Raw genomic sequence first — 26316 nt, forward strand, 5'->3', positions numbered from 1 at the left:
CATTTCCATAGTTTTTATTCATTCATAAATTCTTTGATCCGCTCCTGATGGTTCGCAAAGCCTTGATCACCACTGTATACAAAACATTCATCTCGCCGAAAATGTTCATGATTCCGCTAAACTGAGAAAGTTCACACATGATTTATCATCTCATAACACACATCAGCTCTCTGCAATGCAGAAATGCTCGAATTGAAGGGGAAAATTCAGGAGTTATTGATAAAAAAAAATTCAGGAGTTATTATGTCGCCCCGAACGAAGTCGGGGACGACATATTGATATTGTACGCATGTTTTTTTTATCCAGGCTGTTTCTCGGAGATGGCTGGGACAATCTTCCTGAAACTTTCCTCAAAGGACGATCACTGGTTGTAGTTGTGCAGTGAGGTCGTTCAGTTCCAATATGTCTACCGTTGCCATGGAAACCTGTAAAAAGCGACAAATTTTGTCCGAGAGTGTTCTCTCTGGTCCCTTAAACGTTCGTCATGAAACTTTTCTTATTTTAAGCATTAGTATCTGTAGTTCTGCAACTCGTATTTAAAATTTTCATATAATCGATTATTGCCATGGAAACCGGGTGAAAGTAAAAATTCTTTAATTTCGATTTTCTCAATAACTACTCAGGCAATCGTTTTGAAACTTTCAATGTTTATTCCTTGCAATGTGTCAAAGTGATTTCTACTTTCAAAATAATTGTAATGAGTCGCTCACGGTTGCCATAGAAACGAAACAGAAAAAAAGATTCAGATGTACACATGTGTTCTCCAAGGTCTAGGTCAAAGGGTCAAAGTTCGTCGTATCCAATAAAAGTTCTTTTCACAAGGATTACATATTTGAAATACGAAAGCCCTAGTACTTACCGTTCAAACGTTATGGCTATTTACTATGTTCAAGACGACCCCCCCCCCTTTTTTTTTGAAGCACACAGCCAAGTAGAATACACAGATATAACATATACAACTTACAAGTAACTTTTTAAAATCTTCATTCATAAAATTCAGTTCCCGTCATGTGATATTTTGCCATCATTCATTCTCCTTCTGTTTTGTCTCTTGAATTTATAAATATTTTATTTTATCTATATCTATATAAAAAAAAATAACGATTGTCAGCTGCATTTATTATCATTTCGCGTTTTCTTGTATATCTATCACTTGTATATTATTCATTTCATTAGATAGTGCAAGTATAAATTAAAAAATTGGTACGTCATTTCCATAGTTTTTATTCATTCATAAATTCTTTGATCCGCTCCTGATGGTTCGCAAAGCCTTGATCACCACTGTATACAAAACATTCATCTCGCCGAAAATGTTCATGATTCCGCTAAACTGAGAAAGGTCACACATGATTTATCATCTCATAACACACATCAGCTCTCTGCAATGCAGAAATGCTCGAATTGAAGGGGAAAATTCAGGAGTTATTGATAAAAAAAAATTCAGGAGTTATTATGTCGCCCCGAACTCCTGAATTCATATACAACTTACAAGTAACTTTTTAAAATCTTCATTCATAAAATTCAGTTCCCGTCATGTGATATTTTGCCATCATTCATTCTCCTTCTGTTTTGTCTCTTGAATTTATAAATATTTTATTTTATCTATATAAAAAAAAATAACGATTGTCAGCTGCATTTATTATCATTTCGCGTTTTCTTGTATATCTATCACTTGTATATTATTCATTTCATTAGATAGTGCAAGTATAAATTAAAAAATTGGTACGTCATTTCCATAGTTTTTATTCATTCATAAATTCTTTGATCCGCTCCTGATGGTTCGCAAAGCCTTGATCACCACTGTATACAAAACATTCATCTCGCCGAAAATGTTCATGATTCCGCTAAACTGAGAAAGGTCACACATGATTTATCATCTCATAACACACATCAGCTCTCTGCAATGCAGAAATGCTCGAATTGAAGGGGAAAATTCAGGAGTTATTGATAAAAAAAAATTCAGGAGTTATTATGTCGCCCCGAACGAAGTCGGGGACGACATATTGATATTGTACGCATGTTTTTTTTATCCAGGCTGTTTCTCGGAGATGGCTGGGACAATCTTCCTGAAACTTTCCTCAAAGGACGATCACTGGTTGTAGTTGTGCAGTGAGGTCGTTCAGTTCCAATATGTCTACCGTTGCCATGGAAACCTGTAAAAAGCGACAAATTTTGTCCGAGAGTGTTCTCTCTGGTCCCTTAAACGTTCGTCATGAAACTTTTCTTATTTTAAGCATTAGTATCTGTAGTTCTGCAACTCGTATTTAAAATTTTCATATAATCGATTATTGCCATGGAAACCGGGTGAAAGTAAAAATTCTTTAATTTCGATTTTCTCAATAACTACTCAGGCAATCGTTTTGAAACTTTCAATGTTTATTCCTTGCAATGTGTCAAAGTGATTTCTACTTTCAAAATAATTGTAATGAGTCGCTCACGGTTGCCATAGAAACGAAACAGAAAAAAAGATTCAGATGTACACATGTGTTCTCCAAGGTCTAGGTCAAAGGGTCAAAGTTCGTCGTATCCAATAAAAGTTCTTTTCACAAGGATTACATATTTGAAATACGAAAGCCCTAGTACTTACCGTTCAAACGTTATGGCTATTTACTATGTTCAAGACGACCCCCCCCCCTTTTTTTTTGAAGCACACAGCCAAGTAGAATACACAGATATAACATATACAACTTACAAGTAACTTTTTAAAATCTTCATTCATAAAATTCAGTTCCCGTCATGTGATATTTTGCCATCATTCATTCTCCTTCTGTTTTGTCTCTTGAATTTATAAATATTTTATTTTATCTATATAAAAAAAAATAACGATTGTCAGCTGCATTTATTATCATTTCGCGTTTTCTTGTATATCTATCACTTGTATATTATTCATTTCATTAGATAGTGCAAGTATAAATTAAAAAATTGGTACGTCATTTCCATAGTTTTTATTCATTCATAAATTCTTTGATCCGCTCCTGATGGTTCGCAAAGCCTTGATCACCACTGTATACAAAACATTCATCTCGCCGAAAATGTTCATGATTCCGCTAAACTGAGAAAGGTCACACATGATTTATCATCTCATAACACACATCAGCTCTCTGCAATGCAGAAATGCTCGAATTGAAGGGGAAAATTCAGGAGTTATTGATAAAAAAAAATTCAGGAGTTATTATGTCGCCCCGAACGAAGTCGGGGACGACATATTGATATTGTACGCATGTTTTTTTTATCCAGGCTGTTTCTCGGAGATGGCTGGGACAATCTTCCTGAAACTTTCCTCAAAGGACGATCACTGGTTGTAGTTGTGCAGTGAGGTCGTTCAGTTCCAATATGTCTACCGTTGCCATGGAAACCTGTAAAAAGCGACAAATTTTGTCCGAGAGTGTTCTCTCTGGTCCCTTAAACGTTCGTCATGAAACTTTTCTTATTTTAAGCATTAGTATCTGTAGTTCTGCAACTCGTATTTAAAATTTTCATATAATCGATTATTGCCATGGAAACCGGGTGAAAGTAAAAATTCTTTAATTTCGATTTTCTCAATAACTACTCAGGCAATCGTTTTGAAACTTTCAATGTTTATTCCTTGCAATGTGTCAAAGTGATTTCTACTTTCAAAATAATTGTAATGAGTCGCTCACGGTTGCCATAGAAACGAAACAGAAAAAAAGATTCAGATGTACACATGTGTTCTCCAAGGTCTAGGTCAAAGGGTCAAAGTTCGTCGTATCCAATAAAAGTTCTTTTCACAAGGATTACATATTTGAAATACGAAAGCCCTAGTACTTACCGTTCAAACGTTATGGCTATTTACTATGTTCAAGACGACCCCCCCCCTTTTTTTTTGAAGCACACAGCCAAGTAGAATACACAGATATAACATATACAACTTACAAGTAACTTTTTAAAATCTTCATTCATAAAATTCAGTTCCCGTCATGTGATATTTTGCCATCATTCATTCTCCTTCTGTTTTGTCTCTTGAATTTATAAATATTTTATTTTATCTATTTTATATCTATAAAAAAAAATAACGATTGTCAGCTGCATTTATTATCATTTCGCGTTTTCTTGTATATCTATCACTTGTATATTATTCATTTCATTAGATAGTGCAAGTATAAATTAAAAAATTGGTACGTCATTTCCATAGTTTTTATTCATTCATAAATTCTTTGATCCGCTCCTGATGGTTCGCAAAGCCTTGATCACCACTGTATACAAAACATTCATCTCGCCGAAAATGTTCATGATTCCGCTAAACTGAGAAAGGTCACACATGATTTATCATCTCATAACACACATCAGCTCTCTGCAATGCAGAAATGCTCGAATTGATGGTGGCATGTCTGATTCGTTTTTCGGTAGAACCTCTAAAATGAAAGTGAAAGAGGGAAATTTCAGAGTTCCCACTGGCGTTACAATACACAAAATAATTCGGCTGATCTTCTTCATAAATTACATTTCCCAAGCTTTTATGATAGGAAAGATACTGCCAATTAACAAGTATGAGGCTCAGTTCAGTACATCTGCCAGATTTCGTTTATGCAAGTCTGCAAATTGAGGAACTTGTAATTTTCCTGCACTACTTTCTTCTCCTACCGATTCTAAAAATAATGAGAGGGATGTACCGAATTAAGGTCTTCCGTTTCCAATGGAAAGGACTGATATAACTCAAAGGTTTTCAAACTTAGCTTATGGACTTTTGTTTTAGTGATGATAAAAATGAAAGTCTTGTCTAATACGGGGCGACATATGCTATTGCTTGCAATAGCAGACTTTCTAGTTCTTCTTCTTCTTCTTCCTGGGTACTTTTTTGTCCGGGAGTGATCTTGTAAACTACACATCCGACTTAGGTAAAACCTTTTTAGGGTCAGTAGGCATGTGATGTAGATTTGCGGAACGAAGGTCATTTTGCGCGCACGTGCTTGCAAGAGCGTGCACGTGCAACACGTGAAATGACCGAATTAATTGATAAAAGCGTAACTTTTTACATTTTTGATGAAATGCTTTGAAACTCATAATATAAGGATATATTAGTAGCATAGACAACATGACATGGTCAAAATAGCAAGATCTCACGCGCATGCACGTGCGCTTTGCTCTGATTGGCTGAAACTAAAGTATCAATATCTTTCTTGTTTTTCGGCGAAATCCTTTGAAATTTTGAACATAGCCATGCATTAGGATATCCTACAACATGATATATAGTAGCTATCATGAAAACACGTGTATGCACGTGCGCTGCAATCTGATTGGCTGAAACTTTAAATAGCTATAACTCCCTTTGTTTTCAACCAAACAGTATGGGATTTGGAACATAGATATATATATAATCGACTTTTACAAGAAGGTATGGTCACCATGCACATGCATACATGTTCGTGTACGTGCACTGCAATCTGATTGGCTGATACTTTTAACAGCTATTACTCCCTTGGTTTCAACAGAACGGGTTGGGATTTAGAACATAGATAGATGTAATGGACTTCTACAAGAAGGTATGGTCACCATGCTCATGTATGCACGTGTGTGCACGTGAAATAGGAAAATAAAAAAAATACACTTTTGGATTAAATACTTTAATATTTAGCATATTAAAATATATAGATTGTGTAGACAATATGATATGGTCATTACGCACATGCATTCACATGCACAAGTGTGCAATGATAAAATTTGAATGAACATGGTACACTTCTGAGTAAACGTTGTGAAAGTCTCAAATGCATAGAGTTTTTCTTGTCTAATTACGCTTACAGGGAATATGACTATAAAAGGGAGTTGGGGAGCGTTTGGGGAACATCTGTAACGGTCCCCGTTACAATTAGCACTAGTTATGTTCCCCAAACGAAGTTGGGGAACATATTGTTTTTACTCTGTTTCTTATTATTATTATTAAGTCTTCCGTTCACAACGGAAGACTTATAGTGATTGTATTGTTTCTTTTTATTATTATTATTATTATTCCTCCCAAATTTTGTGAGCGCGATTACTCAGAGATGGTTGGATAGATTTTCGCAATTTTTCACATGATAGTAGGCTGATATAAGAAGTTTATATAAAATTCCGTTTTTTGAAAAATTTACTTCCGGTCCGAAGTTATGGCCAATTTTCTAAATTTAAAATGAATTTTTGTCCAGAATTTTTCTCAAGAACGGTTTAAGGTAAAGATGTGGAATTTACAGGATTATTAGGTCATGACATTCCCTTTGTTTTAAAGTAGTTTTCGTGTGTTTTTGATACTTCCTGTCCGGACCGGAAGTGAATTTGTGTTTCGGTCAATTTTCGACTTTTTTGTTTTTAATATTTTTTTCAAAATATTTCTGGGCATAATAGAGATAGATCCACAATATCCAAATATATGATTTGTTTTAAAATCAGATCACGCCTTTTGTAGATTTCAGCTACTTTCGTTTTGCATTTATAAAATCAAAGTACTGAAAGTACTAAAGGGGCATTTATTACTTTAAATTACACAAAGGTTACGTTTACATGTTTTTTTCTGCATACAAAAATCAAAACATATAGACTCATTTATATTAAGATTAAGATAACATAATTGCAATGAAAATCAAAGTACCTAAAGTACTGAGAGGACTGTTTTAGATACCAACCTTTTTCTCACTAAAATGTACATGTACATGTATGTAGTATAAACAGGCATGTTTTTCCTACACATAGACATCAATGCATACAATAAGTTACCTATTTTTTGTCAATCAATAAAAGTCATAGTACCGCAAGTACTGAAAGGATATTAACTATTTTATTTTACTTTGACTTATATATACATGTAAATCTTTCTTTGAATGCAAAAATTCAATTCATATAAACACGTATTTTAATTTGTCATGTGTATACATCAAGGACGGTGAATACTTTCATTTTTGTAGTGAAAATCAAAGTACGGTAAGTTCTGAGACGTTGTCTTCTAGATACTCCTCATTTATTTTTTTTTTAATCTAAAGTAAGTTTAAATATGCTTCTTAAACACCCAATTTTATGTTAACGCCCCCAAAATCTACCTGATTCAAGATCAATAATTTACCGCCTGTCAATCATTAAAAAAAACAATAGCTTCTGATTTAGCTACCTGTGCTTCTTGATAATCTGAGTTTGCATGTTTTGAAAACAATTACCTGGTCACGCGTCAAACGCTTTCATGCACCCGCATAGTATACACGCGGATTAGAAAACTCCAATATGTTTGAATTTTATTTCAAAAAATAATTGGAAGTAGACTACTAAAACATTGACATAATGAAATATTTCTTTTCTATCTTCATTGCTGTTTGTTACTTGTAAGTATTATATCGTCCACGTAGAAAAAAATACCGCGTCCACAGAAACCAGCTCTAATTGCCGTAATTAGAAGTCCGACGAACTAAATTATTTTTTAAGAAATGGGATAGAAGAAAAATATTCAGCACTAATAAACGGCAAAGCATAGTTTTTAAAAGATGTTTTATTTTGTACTATGGCTACAATCCGCACGATGTTGCACAGAAATTGATGTTAGAATTAATGCTCGAATTTACTCTAGCGTCTGTATGTATACGTAATGAAAATGTGAAGATAATTAGTAGTGATCGATTCTGAAAAGAAATCTTTCTAAAAATAAAATTTTGTTAACACACGAAGAATAAAAAATATGGAATATTTTGGACAACATTGTTGGCCATAAAAAAATATTCCGATCGCGGTAAATGCATGTTCACATGCACGACGAATAGGTGGATCAATATTTTTTTTTATTTCAATAGTCAGACTTTTTTTAATCAAGTGATTTCTTTTATTGAAGAGTAAAAAAGATAAATATAATTGATTTGTAGTTTTTACTCGTGAATTTTTCTTTTATGTAAGGAAAAAAATTTCTTAAACGATATACTTGTATCTTATTATTTTTTTCCCTTCAAAACATTACCATGATTTCGATGAATGCGTTTAGTTTACAAATATATTCCATCTTAAAATAATTATTTTACGTAGTTTCACTCAAAACCAGACAAAAAACACGTAATGTTTACCCTGATTACCAAACACAGACTTCCTGTGTAATGCTACGTATACACAGATTTTTGACATCTTGAGTATTGGGGGTCTCCAGGTAAATAACACCACTGTTACTTTGACCACTCCCCCTCCTCAGGTAACCGTACGGTAAAAAAATTGGGTCTTTAACCAAACAAAAAATTGCATGCAGAGGGACAACAGATACATTTATTTTTGCAGTAAAAATCAAAGGACTGCGAGTACCGAAATGACATACTTAGTTTCTTACAATTTTAAATTTATTACATAATGTACACATTTCTCTACATATAAAAATCAATGCAAACGGTATCGTACAGGAACGGAAGACTTTTTTGTTGCCATGGCAACAAGAGTCTAGTTCTTATTATTATTTTTCTTCTTCCTGGGAAAATTTTGTCCACGAGTGATCTTGTAAACTACACATCCGACTTAGGTGAAACCTTTTTAGGGTCAGTAGGCATGTTATGTAGAGTTGCCAAACAAAGGTCATTTTGCGCGCACGTGCTTGCAAGAGCGCGCACGTGCAACAGGTGAAATTACCAATATAATGGATATTGCCGTAACTTTTCTATTTTTTGATGAAATTTTTTGAAACTCATAATGTAAGGATACATTAGTAGTATAGACAAGATAGCATGGTCAAAATAGCAAGATCTCACGCGCATGCACGTGCACTTCGCTCTGATTGGCTGAAACTAAAGTCTCAATAACTTTCTTGTTTCTTGTCATAATCCTTTGAAATTTTGAACATAGTCCTACATTATGAAGATCTACCGCATGATAAATAAAAATTTTCATGAAAGCATGCGCATGTGCGCGTGCTGCAAGCTGATTGGCTGAAACTTTAAATGGCAATATCTCCTTTAGTTTTTGACGAAATTCTTTGAAATTTAAAATATAGTCATGCATTAGGATATCCTACAAAATGATACAGAAAAAAAATCATGAAATCACGCGCATGCACGTGTGCTGCAATCTGATTGGCTGAAACTTTAAATGGCTATTTCTCCTTTGTTTTTTGACGAAATTCTTTGAAATTTAAAATATAGTCATGCATTAGGATATCCTACAAAATGATATAGAAAAAAAAATCATGAAATCACGCGCATGCACGTGTGCTGCAATCTGATTGGCTGAAACTTTAAATGGATATAACTCCCATGTTTTTCAACCAAACAGGATGAGATTTAGAACATAGATAGATGTAAGGGACTCCTACAAGAAGGTATGGTCATCATGCACGTACACGCACGTGCGTGCATTTGAAACGAGTATATTTAAAAATACTCTTGAATGAGTGATTTTTATTACTTTTGGACTGAATGCTTTAATACATAGTATATTAAAATAGATAAATAGTGTAGACAAGATGATATGGTCATAACGCCCATGCATTCACATGCGCTTGGGTGCAATGCTAAAAATTGAATATAATTGGTATCCTTCTGGGAAAACGTTGTGTAAGTCAAAAATGCACAGAGTGTGTCTTATTTAATGAAGCTTACAGGGAATATGGCACCGAAAGGGAGTTGGGGAGCGTTTGGGGAACATCTGTAACGGTTCCCGTTACAATTAGCACTAGTTATTATTATTTTTCTTCCTGGGAAAATTTTGTCCGCGAGTGATCTTGTAAACTACACATCCGACTTATGTAAAACCTTTTTAGGGTCAGTAGGGATGTTATGTAGATTTGCCGAACGAAGGTCATTTTGCGCGCACGTGCTTGCAAGAGCGCGCACGTGCAACACATGAAATGACCAATATAATGGATATTGCTGTAACTTTTCTTTCTCTTGATGAATTTTTTTGAAACTCATAATGTAAGGATACATAAGTAGTATAGACAAGATGGCATCATCAAAATAGCAAGATCTCACGCGCATGCACGTGCGCTTCGCTCTGATTGGCTGAAACTAAAGTCTCAATATCTTTCTTGTTTCTTGTCATAATCTTTTGAAATTTTGGACATAGTCCTACATTACGAAGATCTACAGCATGATATATATAAAAAAATCATGAAATCATGCGCCTGCGCGCGTGCTGCAATCTGATTGGCTGAAACATAAAATGGCTATATCTCCTTTGTTTTTTGACGAAATGCTTTGAAATTTAAAACATAGTCATGCATTAAGATATCCTAAAATATGATATAGAAAAAATTCATGAAATCACGTGCATGCACGTGTGCTGCAATCTGATTGGCTGAAACTTTATATGGCTATATCTCCTTTGTTTTATGACGAAATGCTTTGAAATTTAAAACATAGTCATGCATTAAGATATCCTAAAATATGATATAGAAAAAAAAACTCGTGAAATCACGCGCATGCACGTGTGCTGCAATCTGATTGGCTGAAACTTTATATGGCTATATCTCCTTTGTTTTTTGACGAAATGTTTGGAATTTTAAAATATAGTCATTCATTTAGATATCCTTCAATACGATAAAGATAAAAATTTATGAAATCACGCGCATGCATGTTTGCTGTAATCTGATTGGCTGAAACTTCAAATGGCTATAACTCCCTTGTTTTTCAACCAAACAGGATGTGATTTAGAACATAGATAAATATAAGGGACTCCTACAAGAAGGTGTAGTCATTATGCACGTGCTTGCACGTGCGTGCACGTTAAATGAGTAAAATTAAAAATACACTCGAATGAGTGAATTTTTTAATACTTTTGGATTAAATGCTTTGATATTAAGTATTTTAAAATTTGAGATAGTGTAGACAAGAAAATATAGTCGTTACGCACATGAACACACGTGTAATGCCTATTTTTAAATTTTGTATTTTTCTGGGAAGACCTTGATTAAGTCTAAATTCCATAAAGTATTTCTTATCTAATAGAGATTATAGGGAATATGGCACCAAAGGGGAGTTTGGGAGCGTTTGGGGAACATCTGTAACGGTCCCCGTTACAATTAGCACTAGTTCAGATTACTATCATGACAATATGTGATATTGAAAGGGGCTGAATCATGACAATATATGATTGTGCCCATGACAAAAGGGTCCTTATGGCATATTTGCTAAAACAGAGAAATAACGTCATAAAGATGTGACGTTGCAGACTGACGGTGAACTTCGACGCAGATTTTTTTTAACCACGTGTTTTGACGTTTGATGCATCCAGAGTTTTTATCGCTGTTTCCAACATGTGGAATTTATTTTCATTTATAAATTAATTTAATCAATATCTGAATCTCCTAATCCACTGATTTTAATAGATATGAATATTAAATAAAAACATTTAGAACTGGTTTCTTAACAAACATTATTATATAAATACGTCTCTATAATACCAATAGTTTTCCTATACATGCGTAATTAAATGTATAGAATCTGTAGACAAGGTGTTTTCTGATAGCATATTGAACCTTCATACTCTAGATAAATTTTATTTACATATTTATACCATTTTTAGAATACATCTTAGACAGGGTATATCGTAAAAAATATTGCAAAGGAAAATTGTCTTCCTACTTCTTTGAGATTCGCTCCACCACTCTCAAATATACATCGCGATCGCGTCGATCACTTGTAAACATTGATTCATCGGTGCATACTGCTTAAACTGTTGTTAAATTGTTTGTACAAATGTTGAAACTAAACATACATCTTCCACGTTTTTTTACAAATCTAGCAAGAATGTGTAAGAACGATAGTCAAGATTATTTGTATTTTCTATAAATAAAAATAGGAGAGATAACTCTGATGTCAACAATCGATGTAACAGGGGTACCAGACAGGGACATTCACTATTTTAGCTGCGTACTTTTTCACATTTCAGCTGCATGTTCGCATGAATTTTCTCCCGGATTATAAAAGTCATATTTTATAACCAAATAAAAAAACTTTTAATCGTCATCATAATTATGAATTTTTAAATTAAAAAAATATTATTGTACTTTGGGAATAAGGTTAATGTACAAAAAGGAAAAAACAAAGAAAAAAAAAAAGAAAAATGCAAAATTGAACAGACTTTAATTTTTTTTTCAAATCTCTTATCTATATCTTTTTTTTAATGAAATAATTTCATGACGAATTGCATTTTTAAAAAAATAATAAACATGTAAAGCGTCTACCTTATAATCATGATTAAATAAATTAAAATTTAAAAATGTTGTTTTGTCTTGTATTCTTGTTGCACAAAGATACTTCAATTTAGAGAAATTAAAACAAGCAAAAAACATCCGAATGAAAAAAATTTTTTCTTAATGTTCTAACATTAATAGAGCTGGTCAAGCAAATCTGATGAGAGAGAGAGAGAGAGAGAGAGAGAGAGGATGTAGGGTAGATAAAAATATTTATATTGAATGCATCTTTAATTTAATTCTATGGGTGTGCTTCTAAAACCCTCCATTTCATAAAATAAAACCAGATTTTTTAATTTTAGGGTATCATTATATACATGATTAACAATACTGAATTCATAGCAATTCAGTTCCAGGTTCATAGTGTTTATGATTGCTGTGCGATTTTGAAAATGGCAATGCTCAGAATTAAAGGTACAAATATAAAAAGAAGAATAATAGGCAGCATTATTTCAAACCTAAATAAAAAAGTGAATCTGCAAGTTGTAGGGTTAATGGTATTGGGTGCACCTAAAACTTCTGAATTAAAAAAAATATATATTTTTTTATTTATTTTAACTCGTGTTGACAAGAATTGTAAGTTTCTGCCATGTAGATTTTTTACCACCCCCCCCCCTTCACCAACATACACATAATCCTACAAATGTTAATTCTGGGTTTATCTATTGTGTAAATGATTGCGGATTATAACTCATTCATTTGTTCTTAAAATTTCCATCTTTTGGTTGGTTAATATTAAAATATTTTTACTGCTAGACTGAAAAATATTTCGTGTATCCTTTATATTTTCAAAAAAGCAGTGTCATTATTGACCCAATGCAGACAGACAACCTTATAGGTGCAGTGAATCAACCGAATTTCCTTTTTATTTACAGTCCATTGTGTATCGTAATTACATGTTACATGTACCACACTTCACAATTTTTCTGTCTTTATATAAAATTTAGAAAGAAAGAACAATCAACTAAATTTTAACTTCGCAGTAGCATTTAGGTAGCGTAATGTTGTAATTTAAAAAAAAAATAATTTTCACATATATGGTAACTTAAGATATATCGTTTTATGCTGAAATCTTGACCTATCGAGAACAATTGTTAAATATAAATAATTTTCTAATGAATTCTACAGGCTTATCAAATGACTCTTGCATGGATTACCAGTAAATATTTTGTTTGAGAAAATAATTGTTCCAAAAAAAAAATGAATGGATGTTGCCCGCTGTTCAGGTTTCCCCCTGGTGTCATAGAAAAGTGAAATGTAAAACAAACACTCACTCATAATACTATACACCACTGATCATGAATCCATAATATATATAACTATTAAATAATTATTAATAATTAAAAGAGACAATGAGATAAAAATAATGTGCATGGAAAAATATCAAATATTATACAACTATTAATCACCGTAGTAAAATTACAGAAGAAAATCATTTAACGTTCACTCTGAAAACGTTTGACGTTGTTGAAAAACATGACGTCATCATTAACCTGTTAAAGTATATTTGATAAAAAGGAAGAAAAAACCTACTTAGAGTAGACGTAGGACCATAAAAATTCATATTTGACAACTTCTAACCTTAGTCTATCAGAATCCGTGAAAAACTCAAAATGCATAAAAATTGCCATAAGGACCCTTTTCACATGGGCGCAATCATATAAGTATTGATATTTACTTGGATGATTTATGACAATATACGATATTGAACAATGAGATAATTCAGGACAATATATGATATGTGATATTTATGATATATATTGAATGGGATGATTCATAACAATAGTAATATATGATATTGAATGGGATGATTCATGACAATAGTAGTGTATGATATTTAATGGGATGATTCATGACAATACATGATATCAAATAGGATGATTCAAGACATAATATGATATTGAATGGGATGACTCATGACAATATATGATATTGACTTTATGGGTGAATCATGACATTATAATTATTTACTGGGCGGGCATTCGTGGGGAATACAAGACCGCGGCAGAGAAGAGTTTGTCGGATCCTCCATGTAAGTCCCCTCAGGACAGGTTCTACATATATCATTCGTCCAATTAGAGGTACACACCACAACATACGAACCTGGAAAAGGAAGAATGTTTTTGAAGGAATTTAACACAGTTGCTTTCTGTACATACACACAACTTTTTTACTTTTTTTTTATTCGCGATAAGAACATGAACAGCCCATACTCCACTTTACAGCTTAGTAAAAAGGAACGTATATACCGTATTTTAATGGTAAAATACTTTTAGCAAATAATTATTCTACCTGGATTGCAACTGATGGCACAACATTTCAGGACAACTCCTGTTCGGTAATTTTCCCTTCTTAGGATCCATTGTTTACAGGAAAGGACAATCGTCAAGAACTAAAGGAAAATGGATTTAATCATGTGCACACATTTCCATCCGAGAAACTTTATTTGAAATTAATTACCACGATAATATTGTAATAATTATACAAGTTTTATCATGATTATAAGGAAATAAAAAAATTCAAGAAACTATATCATGACTATGTCAGATTTATTTCATGTTTATAGATAATTGGAAAGTAAGCGTGGTATATTTTAGAATGAGGAAGTAGTATTAAATACAGATCAAAGTCGGTCAAGTAGATATACTTCCTCAATAGGAGTGCAGAGTTATAATATACTCACACATGACAGAATTGTAACCTGACGAAAAGGAACGAACAGGAACATTGTTAGATTTCATCTGAGGATTGCTCCTCCTGCATGAAAAGCAAAATGAAATTCCATTCAAAGTATATGATTCTATACACATGAAATAATGAAAAATTAGCAAACTATCACAAGCCCACTGAATCCCCCCCCCCAGGTCTACACACACTATTTTTCTGAGTATAGCGTTTTGCAGATTCCAGGATTCAGACAGTTTTAACCGCTACGGGCCAGTGTTGTGGAAAATACAAACACGTTAAGGGTATTATATTTCTATATGTTGTCGATTGAATGAGAAGCTAAGCGTACGCGTATAGATGAACACATTTACATTTGAACTTTAAATCGAAGCTTAATTTAACTTACGTAAAACTAAGTTTAATTTCTGACTGAATTAAACTTACGTTGGGTGTATTGGCTCAAGTCAGATTCCCAATGGAACCGAACTTGACCATTCGACAACATACTAGAGAAGTAAACAGGCTTTCAGACTTATTTTTAACTCCAACTCAGAAACTTTTTAAACTTACCTTATTGAACCTTTTTTTCCAATTTCACTGTGCGGTAATCACGCACTTTACCACACAAAGGAATATAGGTCTATTACATGTATATATATGACATCGATTGTGGTGCATCATGTGTATACAGATTTTAGAGTGGCATAATCATGATACTGCGCATGCACTTGATATATGACAGCATGACATATCATATTTCTAATTTTTGACTGAATGGCAAGATTATTCAGATTGGACGACCATTTGATTCTGAAGGAGGGAAGGCTAGCAGATTTTGGTACATGTAAATAATATGTCCACGAAAGTGTTGAAAATAAATAGTCTTTAACTGGGCAAGAAAATAAATAATCTGTCCAGGACGACTAGTGCTAGTAACCCCCCCCCATTGAAGTTTTTCACTTTGATATATTCCTTCTTTTTTTGGTTGTTGTTTTTGTTGTTGTTGATTTTTTTGGTCATTTTTGTTCCAGTGAAAAATAAATGCTATATCCACCACAAACATGAAAATAATCCAACTCTCTAACCCCCCCCCCCCCCCCCCCCGAATCAAATGGCCGTTCCTTAATTGATTCGTTGATATTTAGGGGTTTTTTCAGCATTTAAACCAAGATACAGAGAGCCATCCTGTAAAGTACAGTTCAAGAATCCTTCAAAATAATGAATTTAGATTTAATAATACAAATAAAGAGGTCTAGTATTTTAAATTAATTAGAGTATTATAATATTTTTTTTCCTTTCGAAGACTGCTTTTTAATTAACATTTTATCTAAAGTTTTCTGCACATTTACAAAGCACTAAACCATGCGAAATACACATGTATACCTTAATCGACAAGTCTAAAAATATTTAAGGCTAATTTTTGGCATTTTTAGGGAGAGTGTTGAAATTGCTAAATCGTAAAATTCTATACTGTGATTAAAAAAAACTTAATTGTTCTCATATTGTCTTTTTTTTTTAAATTTATTGCTGTAATAACTGCTACAGTATATATCAGTTTAGACACATCCACCCAACACATAATGTATAATAGTTTTTAAAAGTGTATTTTTCTAGTTTCAATACTGAATGGTAATTTGTGCAAAAATTGGTGTATTACTTGCATGTCTGTAGACATGTACATTACTATACAAGAAATTATCAAGGAAAAGCTTTTCATGTTATCATGCTTTAGTTGAAAAACTTGGTGTCCTTAGATCTAATATTCTATCAATCTAAATCATCCAACGTTTTATGAATTATACATACGTTTTCATATAATATAACATAAAGTAGATTACATTCAGTATGTGTGTTTTTAATTTCAGTAAAAGCCACCATGCACACGATAGCCGAGGCAATGTCAACAGAAGGTATGGTTTAGGAAGGTCGGGGAATGTTGTATGATACAAAGATGAAGATAAAAACCAAACTGACAGAAGTCTCAGAGAAAACTTCATACTAAAAACCAGACTATACACTGGCAGACGTGTAGTTTGGAATCTGTCCCACACTGTACTTTCAAACAGTCTAAACAAACGTATCACAGACTAGTCACACAATCCACCAATACGCTGTTAACATTTTTGTCCATGCAGTATTTGAATGTTGGCCAGAGGGGATATCAGCTATATTTGCCATGAATTTAATTTTTTATTTATTAATATGAAGAAATTACATGTAAATAAAAGAAATAAAACATCAAAATTTATCATCAGGTAAACAAAAATGACTTGCTGTGGATGATAATTACAATGTTCAATGATGATTTTTTTTTAACCTGGGATGTTGAACTTGCATACCAATACTCTCTATGAACCAGTGTACAAAATTTCTATTAAGGTCAAACAGATCTTTGTATTGAAACAATATTTTCTTTTCTTACATTGACTTCAATTGTCCCTTTTTTTTCTTTCTCATATTCACAAGAAACAACAGGAGACATCTCCTCAAACTCATACAAATTACATTAATATGTACAGTCTCTTTGTAAACAAACTAAACATCACAGTACATGTTCTTCCATTGGCTTCACTTTTCTCTCTAGGAAATTTTTCTGTCCCACTTCTTTACTTTCACTTTCGTTTTGACTTGGTTGTGGGTCTGTGGAACACCTGTTTCATCCCTCCTCCCTTTGTCATGTGAGTTTTCAGATTCTGTGCGGTGTCCGCTATCCAGGGTGAGTCAAACTGGGTCGTGTCCTGGTCCACAAGGTGAGTGTACTTTGTCCTTCCTGACCGACCAAAGTTCTTGACCTAATTCAAAAAATAACATAGATATAAATTCATTATACATGTACTGGTTATTGATGAAGAAATCTATAAAGAACTTTACTTTGAAAAGTATAATTATCTAAAAAAATATCTTGTAATATTTGACCTTAATCTAATCAATGTAAATAATGATTGCTGCTTTTTATACTGATCATTGTTCATTAAAACATACTGTAAGAGCACAAATATTCGTGGGGGATTAAATTTCGTTTATTTCGTTGTTAACAATATTCAACGAAATTAAATCCCACACGAAATTTTATATGACTATATATTGAATAGGGTTAATTTCAAAACAACGAAATTAAATGCCGTCGAAACTATTTTTTATGAGAAAACAACGAAATTTTATGCACACGAAAATTTGTGCTTTTACAGTATACAGAACATGTTCACTGAACAAAATATTTCTGATTTTTCAAGGGATTTAACTTGTACTGATTATTTGTATTTTATGCACCATGTCTTTGAAATGCTGTGGAAAAAAAACTATAACATATTTCACAAACACATTAAGAAAAAAAGGTTCAAGTACCTGCATGACTTTAGGTAGAATTGTCTTATCAAAGTGATCTTCCAATGTAGGGGCAGAAAAATCCTGTTTGTAGACCTGGTCTTCATAATCTTGCTGTAAATGAAACAAGACAAAGATACATGTACAGAGTCCTTATTAAAATTCAAAAAAAAATTCTGTTTGACTTTATTAGTTTCCACGTCAGAGAATTTTTAGAGGTAACATTTCACAACCACAATAAATTGCTTACATAAATATTTATCTAAGAGAAGAAACCAAGTTCACTTTTGCATTGCTTATACCAATATGCTTCTAAGCAATTTATTTTTGAAAACAAAGTAGTACAGAAGGAAAAAAAGGGAGAGTAGCATAAAAACTCTGTATCATATGGCGACTTCGATTCGTACCCGAGTACGTTCTCGAGTTACTTGAGTTTCAATCGAACGACTATAGTTACTACTCAAATCACGTCATATGACCTTATGAACTCTACCCAAGCTAACCCAGCCATACAGTAGGATTACTAGAGTTTTGATATGGCAGCGTCGAACGAAAAATCTGAGCTGTGGGAATCATTTTTTACAAAATGTTATGTTTTGCATCTGTAATCCTTAAAAGCAAACTTTGAAACGCACTTTCTACATGACGCTTTATAATTTATATGCATATATGTTTATTTGATTAGAATGTTCAGGCTTACTGCCCCATAACAACAGAGACATAAAATAATCTAATTCAAATTCAAAACCAAAAAAGTTCTTAGCTGGAAAAAAACCCACTTCAACTGCAGCTAAAGCTATAGAAAAATTAACTCAACAGAAGATGCCAAAATGGACCTATTTGAGTGCCTTTTAAATCTTATGGAGGAAAAAAAATTAATATGAAAATAGTATTGAAAACAAACAAGTATTCATTGTTTATAATGTAACAGATGTTTGATTTACTTTTTCATTAAGAAATATTAAATAATCAAAAGTTTAGCTGCAAAAAAGTTAAGATTCTCATTCATTTTTTTTCCAAAATACAATTCTTTGAATATATAAGTACATGTACATGGTGTATGCATTATTTGCAGTTTATTAATGAAATGTAAAAAAAAAATTAAATTAGAATAAATTTTAAAATGAAAGAAACTTTTCAAGTTTATATGTTTGTATTCAAATACAGTATACTTGAAAGCGTTTAAGAATTTCATTAAATAATTATTAAAATATTCAAAAGCTGATTTTTATTTTCAGTTTGTGGTCTTGGAGCCTGAATTTCTAAGAATTTAAAAATGCGCAAAATCGTCACTTAATTATAAATTTATCGTATAGAACAAATATGAACACCATTATTTTTGCTACCCTTCAAAGTCATATGAGTTCGCTTGAAAACCACATGTTGGTGTAAACATCTGGTCATGTGACGTCAACCAAGAGTTAATACTCGAGTACGAATCGAAGTCGCCCATAGTAAAATGCCTCTTATCATAAATGGGAAGGCATGGAATATTGTTAAAATGATAAAAAGAATGCAATGCAAATAGAAAGGCATGTGGTGAAGAAAGACTCGCTCTAATGTCTGATGACTTTTGTTTGACTGCCATAAAATCAGGACTTACCACATAAAAGGCTCCTCTGTGGTAGTACTTCTGTAGAAACTTGTATTTGCCCTTTGGAGCTTTGTTTGTGACGAGTTTTGGATTCTGGGAGAATTCTTGTCGTCTTTCGGCATCTGTCATATTTCTGACACGCTCTATCTCCATCTTATCTTTTTCAATACTTTAAAAGAATAAATTTTGAGATGTTTTACATAGTACAGGAAGTTAAGAAATTATTCAAAACATCTGTATTTTATCACTTAAATGTGTTAAAAAACTTATCATTTATTAGTGGGCATGCACTTCTCTTTTCATTTGACTTGTCTACTTATATTTCTTTTCTATGATTCCGTAATGCAGATATTGATAGGACATTTACTTTTCTCGTTCTTCTTTATCTCTCTTTAATCGCCTTAACTCTCGGACTTTCCAGGCCTCGTATTCTTCCTCATCATTTTCGTCTCCGGAGTCCAGAGCATCACAGGCGTCTTCCACAGTCTTCTCTTCCTCTGCTTCCTTACGGGCATCCTCCTTAATGATCTACAAAATAAAACAACCACCTTAATACAACACCATTCTCCTTAATGATCTACAAAAGAAATCCACCTTAATAGAACACCACCCTCCTTAATGATCAACAAAAAATCATCCACCTTAATAGAACACCATTCTCCTTAATGATCAACAAAAAATCATCCACCTTGATAGGACACCATCCTCCTTAATGATCTACAAAAAAATCCACCATAATAGGACACCATCCTCCTTAATGATCAACAAAAAATCATCCACCTTAATAGAACACCATCCTCCTTAATGAACTACAAAAGAAATCCACCTTAAGAGAAATCATCCTCTGTAATGATCTATAATAGAAATCCACCTTAATAGAACACCATCCTCCTTAATGATCTACAAAAGAAATCCACCTCAATAGTACACCATCCTCCTAAATAATCTAAAAAAAAAAAACAAACACCTTAATAGAACACCATCCTCCTTAATGATTTACAAATGAAATCCACCTTAATAGAGCACCATCCTCCTTAATGATCTACAAAAGAAATCCACCTTAATACAACATCATCAGGGTTCTCCACATTTGAAAATTTAACCATGGAGGAAGCTGCGCGAAGGCGAAATCACGAGTAACGATGTGACCGAAAACACGAATGCGAGTTTGACTTCCTAACCTTCATTTGATTACTCAAAACTTAATTACTGCAACACAGAAAGTTGAAAAATCCAATAATTCTTTCATCTAAAAAATATAAAAAAGACTAAACATGATAAAAAGATTATGTATCTTACTTTGCAAATGTGTAACAAAATCCAATGACTGTAGGAACAATTTGAAGGATTTCAAAAAAATTATTTGATAGAGTAACCATGGCAACATTATAAAATTAATATACAGAATTGATGTACCTATTGTATGAAACATTTTATTCAAAATATGAATTAAACTAATGAATGGGCAGTATTTTTTAAGTTAACAGACACACAAACACCGACATCACATCAATGTCTTAGCTTTTTTACTGAATGGTCTAGGAAAACTTATTGATGGCATGCATGGTAAAAGTATTAAACTTAATATTACCAGGGGCATAAATTTGATATAACTGTAATTTTACTTTCTCTGTTTTGTTTTTTTTTTTAAATCCTAAACGTTCTTATTTTTCAACGTATTGTATTTTCGCCAATTGTCCTCTATTGTTTACTTCCACGTGCTCCAGTGCTAAAATTAGAACCACACAACGTTTCATAAAAATGGGAAGCAACTCTAAAAGTAATACTACCATTGGCACTTACATACATTTTATCAGAAAGATAATAAAGAAAAGAAAGCATATGGAATTGATTAAATGCAAAGAATATGAAATGTTGATATGGTTATTGGTTTTTTTTTCTTGGCACAGAAACTTGAATGAATCGGATGCTTTACGATTTTCATGTTGTTACTGCTCGTTTATATGTCATCTTTTAAATTTATCGTTTTGAAAACACGTTGGAATTCCCCAAAATTAGATATATACATGTGTACAGGATAATTAACTCTCAAAATATTGATCATCAGCTGATTGACTCTCCATTATCACGCTTCATAGCATAGTCGCCGATCAACGACCGTGTTTCTTTAGCACAGTCCGCTTTCCTTCGAGGCATGCGAGGTGCATGGCAGTCGTAGTATAAACACAATTGACTAGTCAAGTTATTAACAAGTAGGTGTCAATATCAATACTAAAATGCAATAAAAATTTAATCATGGCGGTCGCCGATTTTAACCATGGCGCAGCTCGTTTAACCATGGCGCACATAAATTTAATCATGGCGGGCCGCCATGGTAAAACCGCTTGTGGAGAACCCTGATCATCCTCCTTAATGATCAACAAAAAAAGGAACACCCATCTTAAGAGAACACCATCCTCCAATGATCAACAGAAAGAACAACCTCTCCCTTAATGATCAATAGACAGAACATACTCCTCCTTAATGTCCCACAGAAAGAACAACTTTCTTCCTAATGAACTAAAGAATCACATCCAACTTTTTAAAAATGATTTAGAGAAATGTACTTTTATCATTTTGTTAGATTACTCCAATACAATGATGCATGTATTAAAAAGGTCATAATCATTGAACAGAATGGTATTTGCACTAGTTTTAAAGGTAACTATTGAATCGTTTTTACAAGATCATGATCTAATGGTATCAAAGTGAAAATGATCCACAAGTACTTTCTATTGCATATTATCTCCATATGACTAATTTTCAATGTGCTCTTGTCTGTTCTGTACTATTTTAATTTAGGATACTTTGTAAATGATTCTCACCTTCAGTGTGTGTCCTCTTCTCTCCTCTGCGATCTTCTTAGCCTCCATCTCCATTTCTCTTTTCTTTGCTTCTTCTCTCTCCTTCTCTTGGATGGTTATTCTGTCTTTTCTGTCAAATTCAATAAAATTGCAGTCTTTTTTTTTGATAAAAAAAAATTCTGCACATTTCGGTAAGCATACGTAGTCTAAGTAAATATAACAGTAGTGATAACTCCCTGTTTGAACTTACTTTCTGACAAACACGGGTTTGAGTCGAGGACCTGTCTCCTCCTCTGAGTCGGAATACTCCTCATATTCTGAGGACTCCTCCTCACTTTCTCCCTCCACCTTTTCCTCCTCTAATTCTAAAACTTCCTACAACACAATCAGTTGATAAAAATGTGTCAGTTCTGTGTATATGTCTTTATGCGGACATGCATTGCTAAGGCACTTAAATACAGTTTTTCTTGCTTAATCATAAAATTAATCCAGTTTATTCTAAACAAACCTCCTCTTCCTGTCTCTGTTGCATTCTTTGACGAAGGAGTTGTCTTCTCCTTTCTATTTCCTAGAAAATGTTTAGCAGACCATTGTTATAGAAATGAAACATTTGAATGATTCAGACAAGTTTCTAATCCTTGACAATATAAAATTCTGTAGAGGATGAAAAAGACACACCTCCTCATCTAACTCCTCTTCTTCTTCACTGCTTTCTTCATCTTCTCCAAACCTCTTTCTCCGCCGCTCATCTTCTGAGTCAGACTTCTCCTGAATAATTTCTGGTTCAACAATTTCTCTTCTATGTCTTGCTACCCTGTTATAAAATGTAACATTTTTCTTATATACCAGGGGTCTAGAATTTTTTTTATAACTCACTTGCCCTTGGGCAAGTGATACAATAAATTTCACTTGCCCGCCTAAAAAATTCATTTGCCCAGCAAGAACACGAAACAATAAAGTTTTAAGATTTTATTGACATTTATGTTTATTATATATATTGTATCCATTTACATGTGTACAGGCTAACATTTTTCCCATGGTTTGAACATGTGAATATTTTTCCACCAATTAAAATATTTATGCTATTTATTTCTCTGTTTTTATGCTATATTGCATTGCATTTTGGATATAGATATATTAATACACTGTATGCTATACTGAATTGTATTTTTAAAGTTAAAATTATTAATCAGTGGATTATAACATTTATTTCGTTAATTCTAACATTAATCATTTAAATTTTAAGAGTTATAGCCCTCAAATCACGTTCGTATCAATTCCGGGAAATCGAAAGAGTACCGTATTTGTTTTTTTATTTATACAGCAAACAAGTATTTCCGGTAGTGATAATGTACATTTTATATGACGGGAAACCCTTCATAGCGCTTCACACAACTCACTAGCTAAGTAAATAAATTAAAATCAATCAATTTATAATCAAAACACTTGAAAAGAACAACTTTCAACAACATAAATGTCTACTGTCATTTATTTTTACTTTCCCGAGCGGGTGAGCATGACCCACTATTGTACTTTCCCGTATTTACTCACCCCGGGCAACGGGAAAGCGTAATTCTAGACCCCTGTATACAAATGAAAAGTATAAATCTGTTTTGTACAAGAAAAATTATATTCAGCATTTTTAAACATGCAGATTTTTTATCAATTACTTTTAAACAAAAATAAAACAATGTACAATGCTTTCAGTGTCCATTACAATTCAATGGCAACAGAGCTTAATCAAACAAAGAAACATAAAATAATGATAACCTTTCATCATCATCGCTGTCATAGTCCTTGTCACGGGTCTGTAATCGTCGGAGACGTCGGTCCTGAATATTCTCCGATATCTCGGGTTCGTCTTCTTCAACTTCCTCATTTGCTTGCTGCTGCTGCTTTTTTCTGTTAAACTCAAATTCTTCGTCACTTTCTTCTCCACCACTGCTGTCTGGAGCATAATCTGGCCTAAACAGCGAGGAATGATTGAGGAAAATGTAAATACAATTAATACATGCACCTTAATACCTATCCGGTAAGTTTTGACATTTTACTAATGTGAAGTGACCTACCTCTTTCCAGTAACATATCTGTTTACTTTCACTTTTTGCATTACAACTTCCCCTGTTGAGATCAAAATGTATTTGTTAATAAAAATTCACTCATTGTATAAACTTCCCAATATTAAATGATATCTTGAATATTAGAAGTCGTGTGAGGATTGTTCGCCAGAATTCAATTTTAATATTGTACAATTTACCAGATTTATCGGTGAAAGAAAAAAATAGAAAATGTTCTTGAAACTAATTTAGTCACTTTATCCAAGTAATCAAATGTTAGAAAGAGAATACTGTATATAAAAAAAAACACAATGTAAACCAAAAACAAATTATGACTATGTCCCAAATAAATTGTAAATCTAGGAGTGATTCTGAATCAATCATGAACATATGTTAACAAAACCGTAGAAGTTAATTTGATTTTTATTATACAAGATCATCTTACCCTTTTCATTTTTCATGGGGACAGCACCCGCTGTAGACTGAATGGGAACATTTGGAAATGCTTTAGACATGATTGCTTTTTTGGTGAAGCCTTTTTCACTCTAAATGACGCACAATACAAAGAGTAAGGTGTAATTCACTTAGAAATCGGTCAATCCATGCCTCTTGAATGTAAATAAATCGGTACATATAATAAACTCTTGAGAGAGTGGATTTCCACAAAATTTCTTCTTTCATCAATGTCAATTTAAACTTGCAAAGATCAGTACAATTTTTCCATTTTGCAAAACGTATTATTGACCATGCCAAAAGGTTTACTAAACGACAAACCAATTCAAGTGGAAATCTTTTATCCGGAATTAAAATACACTCTTTTTTTTTGATCAACATAACTAAATTTAAAAAAAAATACATGTAGTTATAATAATTATTTTTTTTCTGCAGCCTCATTTACAGGTTATATATTTGGATCAACTGGAGTATACGGACAAATAGTATTTTACCACAGAACTTATTTTAAATTTTAAAATATGCCCAAGGAAGGGGGTGGTAGGTAAGAATCAAAATAATGAAGAAAAAAAAACTTATTTCCAGAAATTGAATTTTAATTATAAACAATAGATATTTGTGAAACATTAATGTGCCCCCATACAACACTTAATAACTCAAGAGAAAGTCTTTCAAAAGTAGGTTAAACTTGAAGGTAAAGGTCATGAGGTCAAAATTGAAAGTTTCTAGTTTTGTCACACTAGCTTGTGGGATATACCAAAAGCAATACAAATGTCCAAGCATGTACTTGTCTGAAGAAATTTGGATAGCTGACCAGAGATCAGAAGACTTGACAAACACTTGAAGTGGTATTTACAGTATCAAAAAAATGAATCACCAGCATATTTTATGCTCTATCAATTATATATTACAGTAGAACAAGCCACATAGCAAAGTGATACATGTATTAATTCCCCATTGCTTAAAAACATATGAATTCAATAGATAGAACGAATCAATATTGTCCATCCCAGGCACTTTGTTATAACCATGGTATAAATCAATGTACACATTTTTCAGTGTGTGGCACTTTCATACTGCATGCTTCATCATTTATTTCATTTTTTTTTTCAGTGCAATGAGCTACAGCTACAACCATTAGGAAGTTATGGGCAAGGTTAAATTTTTATAAAAGTGAGTCCAATTCCAAGATCAATGTCATGAGACCATCTCTAAGAAATGTTAGTTTGTACTCTCCCGACTGACCGGCTAAGAGTAGCTAGTCTAATCTCCAGTAAAGGA

The 26316-nt window shown here is 32.8% G+C and overlaps 2 protein-coding genes across 2 annotated transcripts in view; both read right to left on the bottom strand.

Annotated features, from left to right (window-relative positions):
* LOC134239117 (uncharacterized) overlaps window positions 1–14887 on the bottom strand; it is a 33288-nt gene extending 18401 nt beyond the window's left edge. Inside the window, exons 1-3 of the mRNA XM_062721273.1 lie at window positions 14820–14887; window positions 14429–14528; window positions 14108–14239 (exon numbers count right to left, since the gene is read on the bottom strand). Coding sequence (XP_062577257.1) covers window positions 14108–14239; window positions 14429–14528; window positions 14820–14864 — 277 coding nt within the window. The 5' untranslated portion in view covers window positions 14865–14887. The remainder of the gene's footprint in view (window positions 1–14107; window positions 14240–14428; window positions 14529–14819) is intronic.
* A 1504-nt stretch (window positions 14888–16391) lies between these two features.
* LOC134239116 (microfibrillar-associated protein 1-like) lies at window positions 16392–25251 on the bottom strand. The gene is made up of 11 exons (XM_062721272.1): window positions 25028–25251; window positions 24595–24646; window positions 24296–24490; window positions 23204–23339; window positions 23034–23093; window positions 22776–22900; window positions 22547–22655; window positions 20089–20249; window positions 19731–19890; window positions 18149–18241; window positions 16392–17595 (listed from the first exon to the last, which is right to left on the bottom strand). Exons 1-11 carry the CDS (start codon window positions 25095–25097, stop codon window positions 17416–17418), a joined length of 1341 nt encoding a protein of 446 aa, XP_062577256.1. The 5' UTR covers window positions 25098–25251; the 3' UTR covers window positions 16392–17415.
* Window positions 25252–26316: the final 1065 nt, after the last annotated feature.

Source organism: Saccostrea cucullata, unplaced genomic scaffold (assembly GCF_032062105.1).
Source record: "Saccostrea cucullata isolate Sc308-1 unplaced genomic scaffold, CSIRO_AGI_Scuc_v1 ctg457, whole genome shotgun sequence".
Lineage (NCBI taxonomy): Eukaryota > Metazoa > Mollusca > Bivalvia > Ostreida > Ostreidae > Saccostrea > Saccostrea cuccullata.

Bases quoted from the DNA above. Each gene is read 5' to 3' on its own strand.
- LOC134239116 (XM_062721272.1), bottom strand. From the start codon at position 25,097: ATGTCTAAAGCATTTCCAAATGTTCCCATTCAGTCTACAGCGGGTGCT. The intron at 19,891-20,088 runs GTAAATGTCCTA...ATTCTTTTAAAG, and splicing joins GATAAAGAAGAACGAGAAAA to TATTGAAAAAGATAAGATGG. The intron at 18,242-19,730 runs GTAAGTCCTGAT...TTTCATTTACAG, and splicing joins ACAGAGGAGCCTTTTATGTG to CAAGATTATGAAGACCAGGT.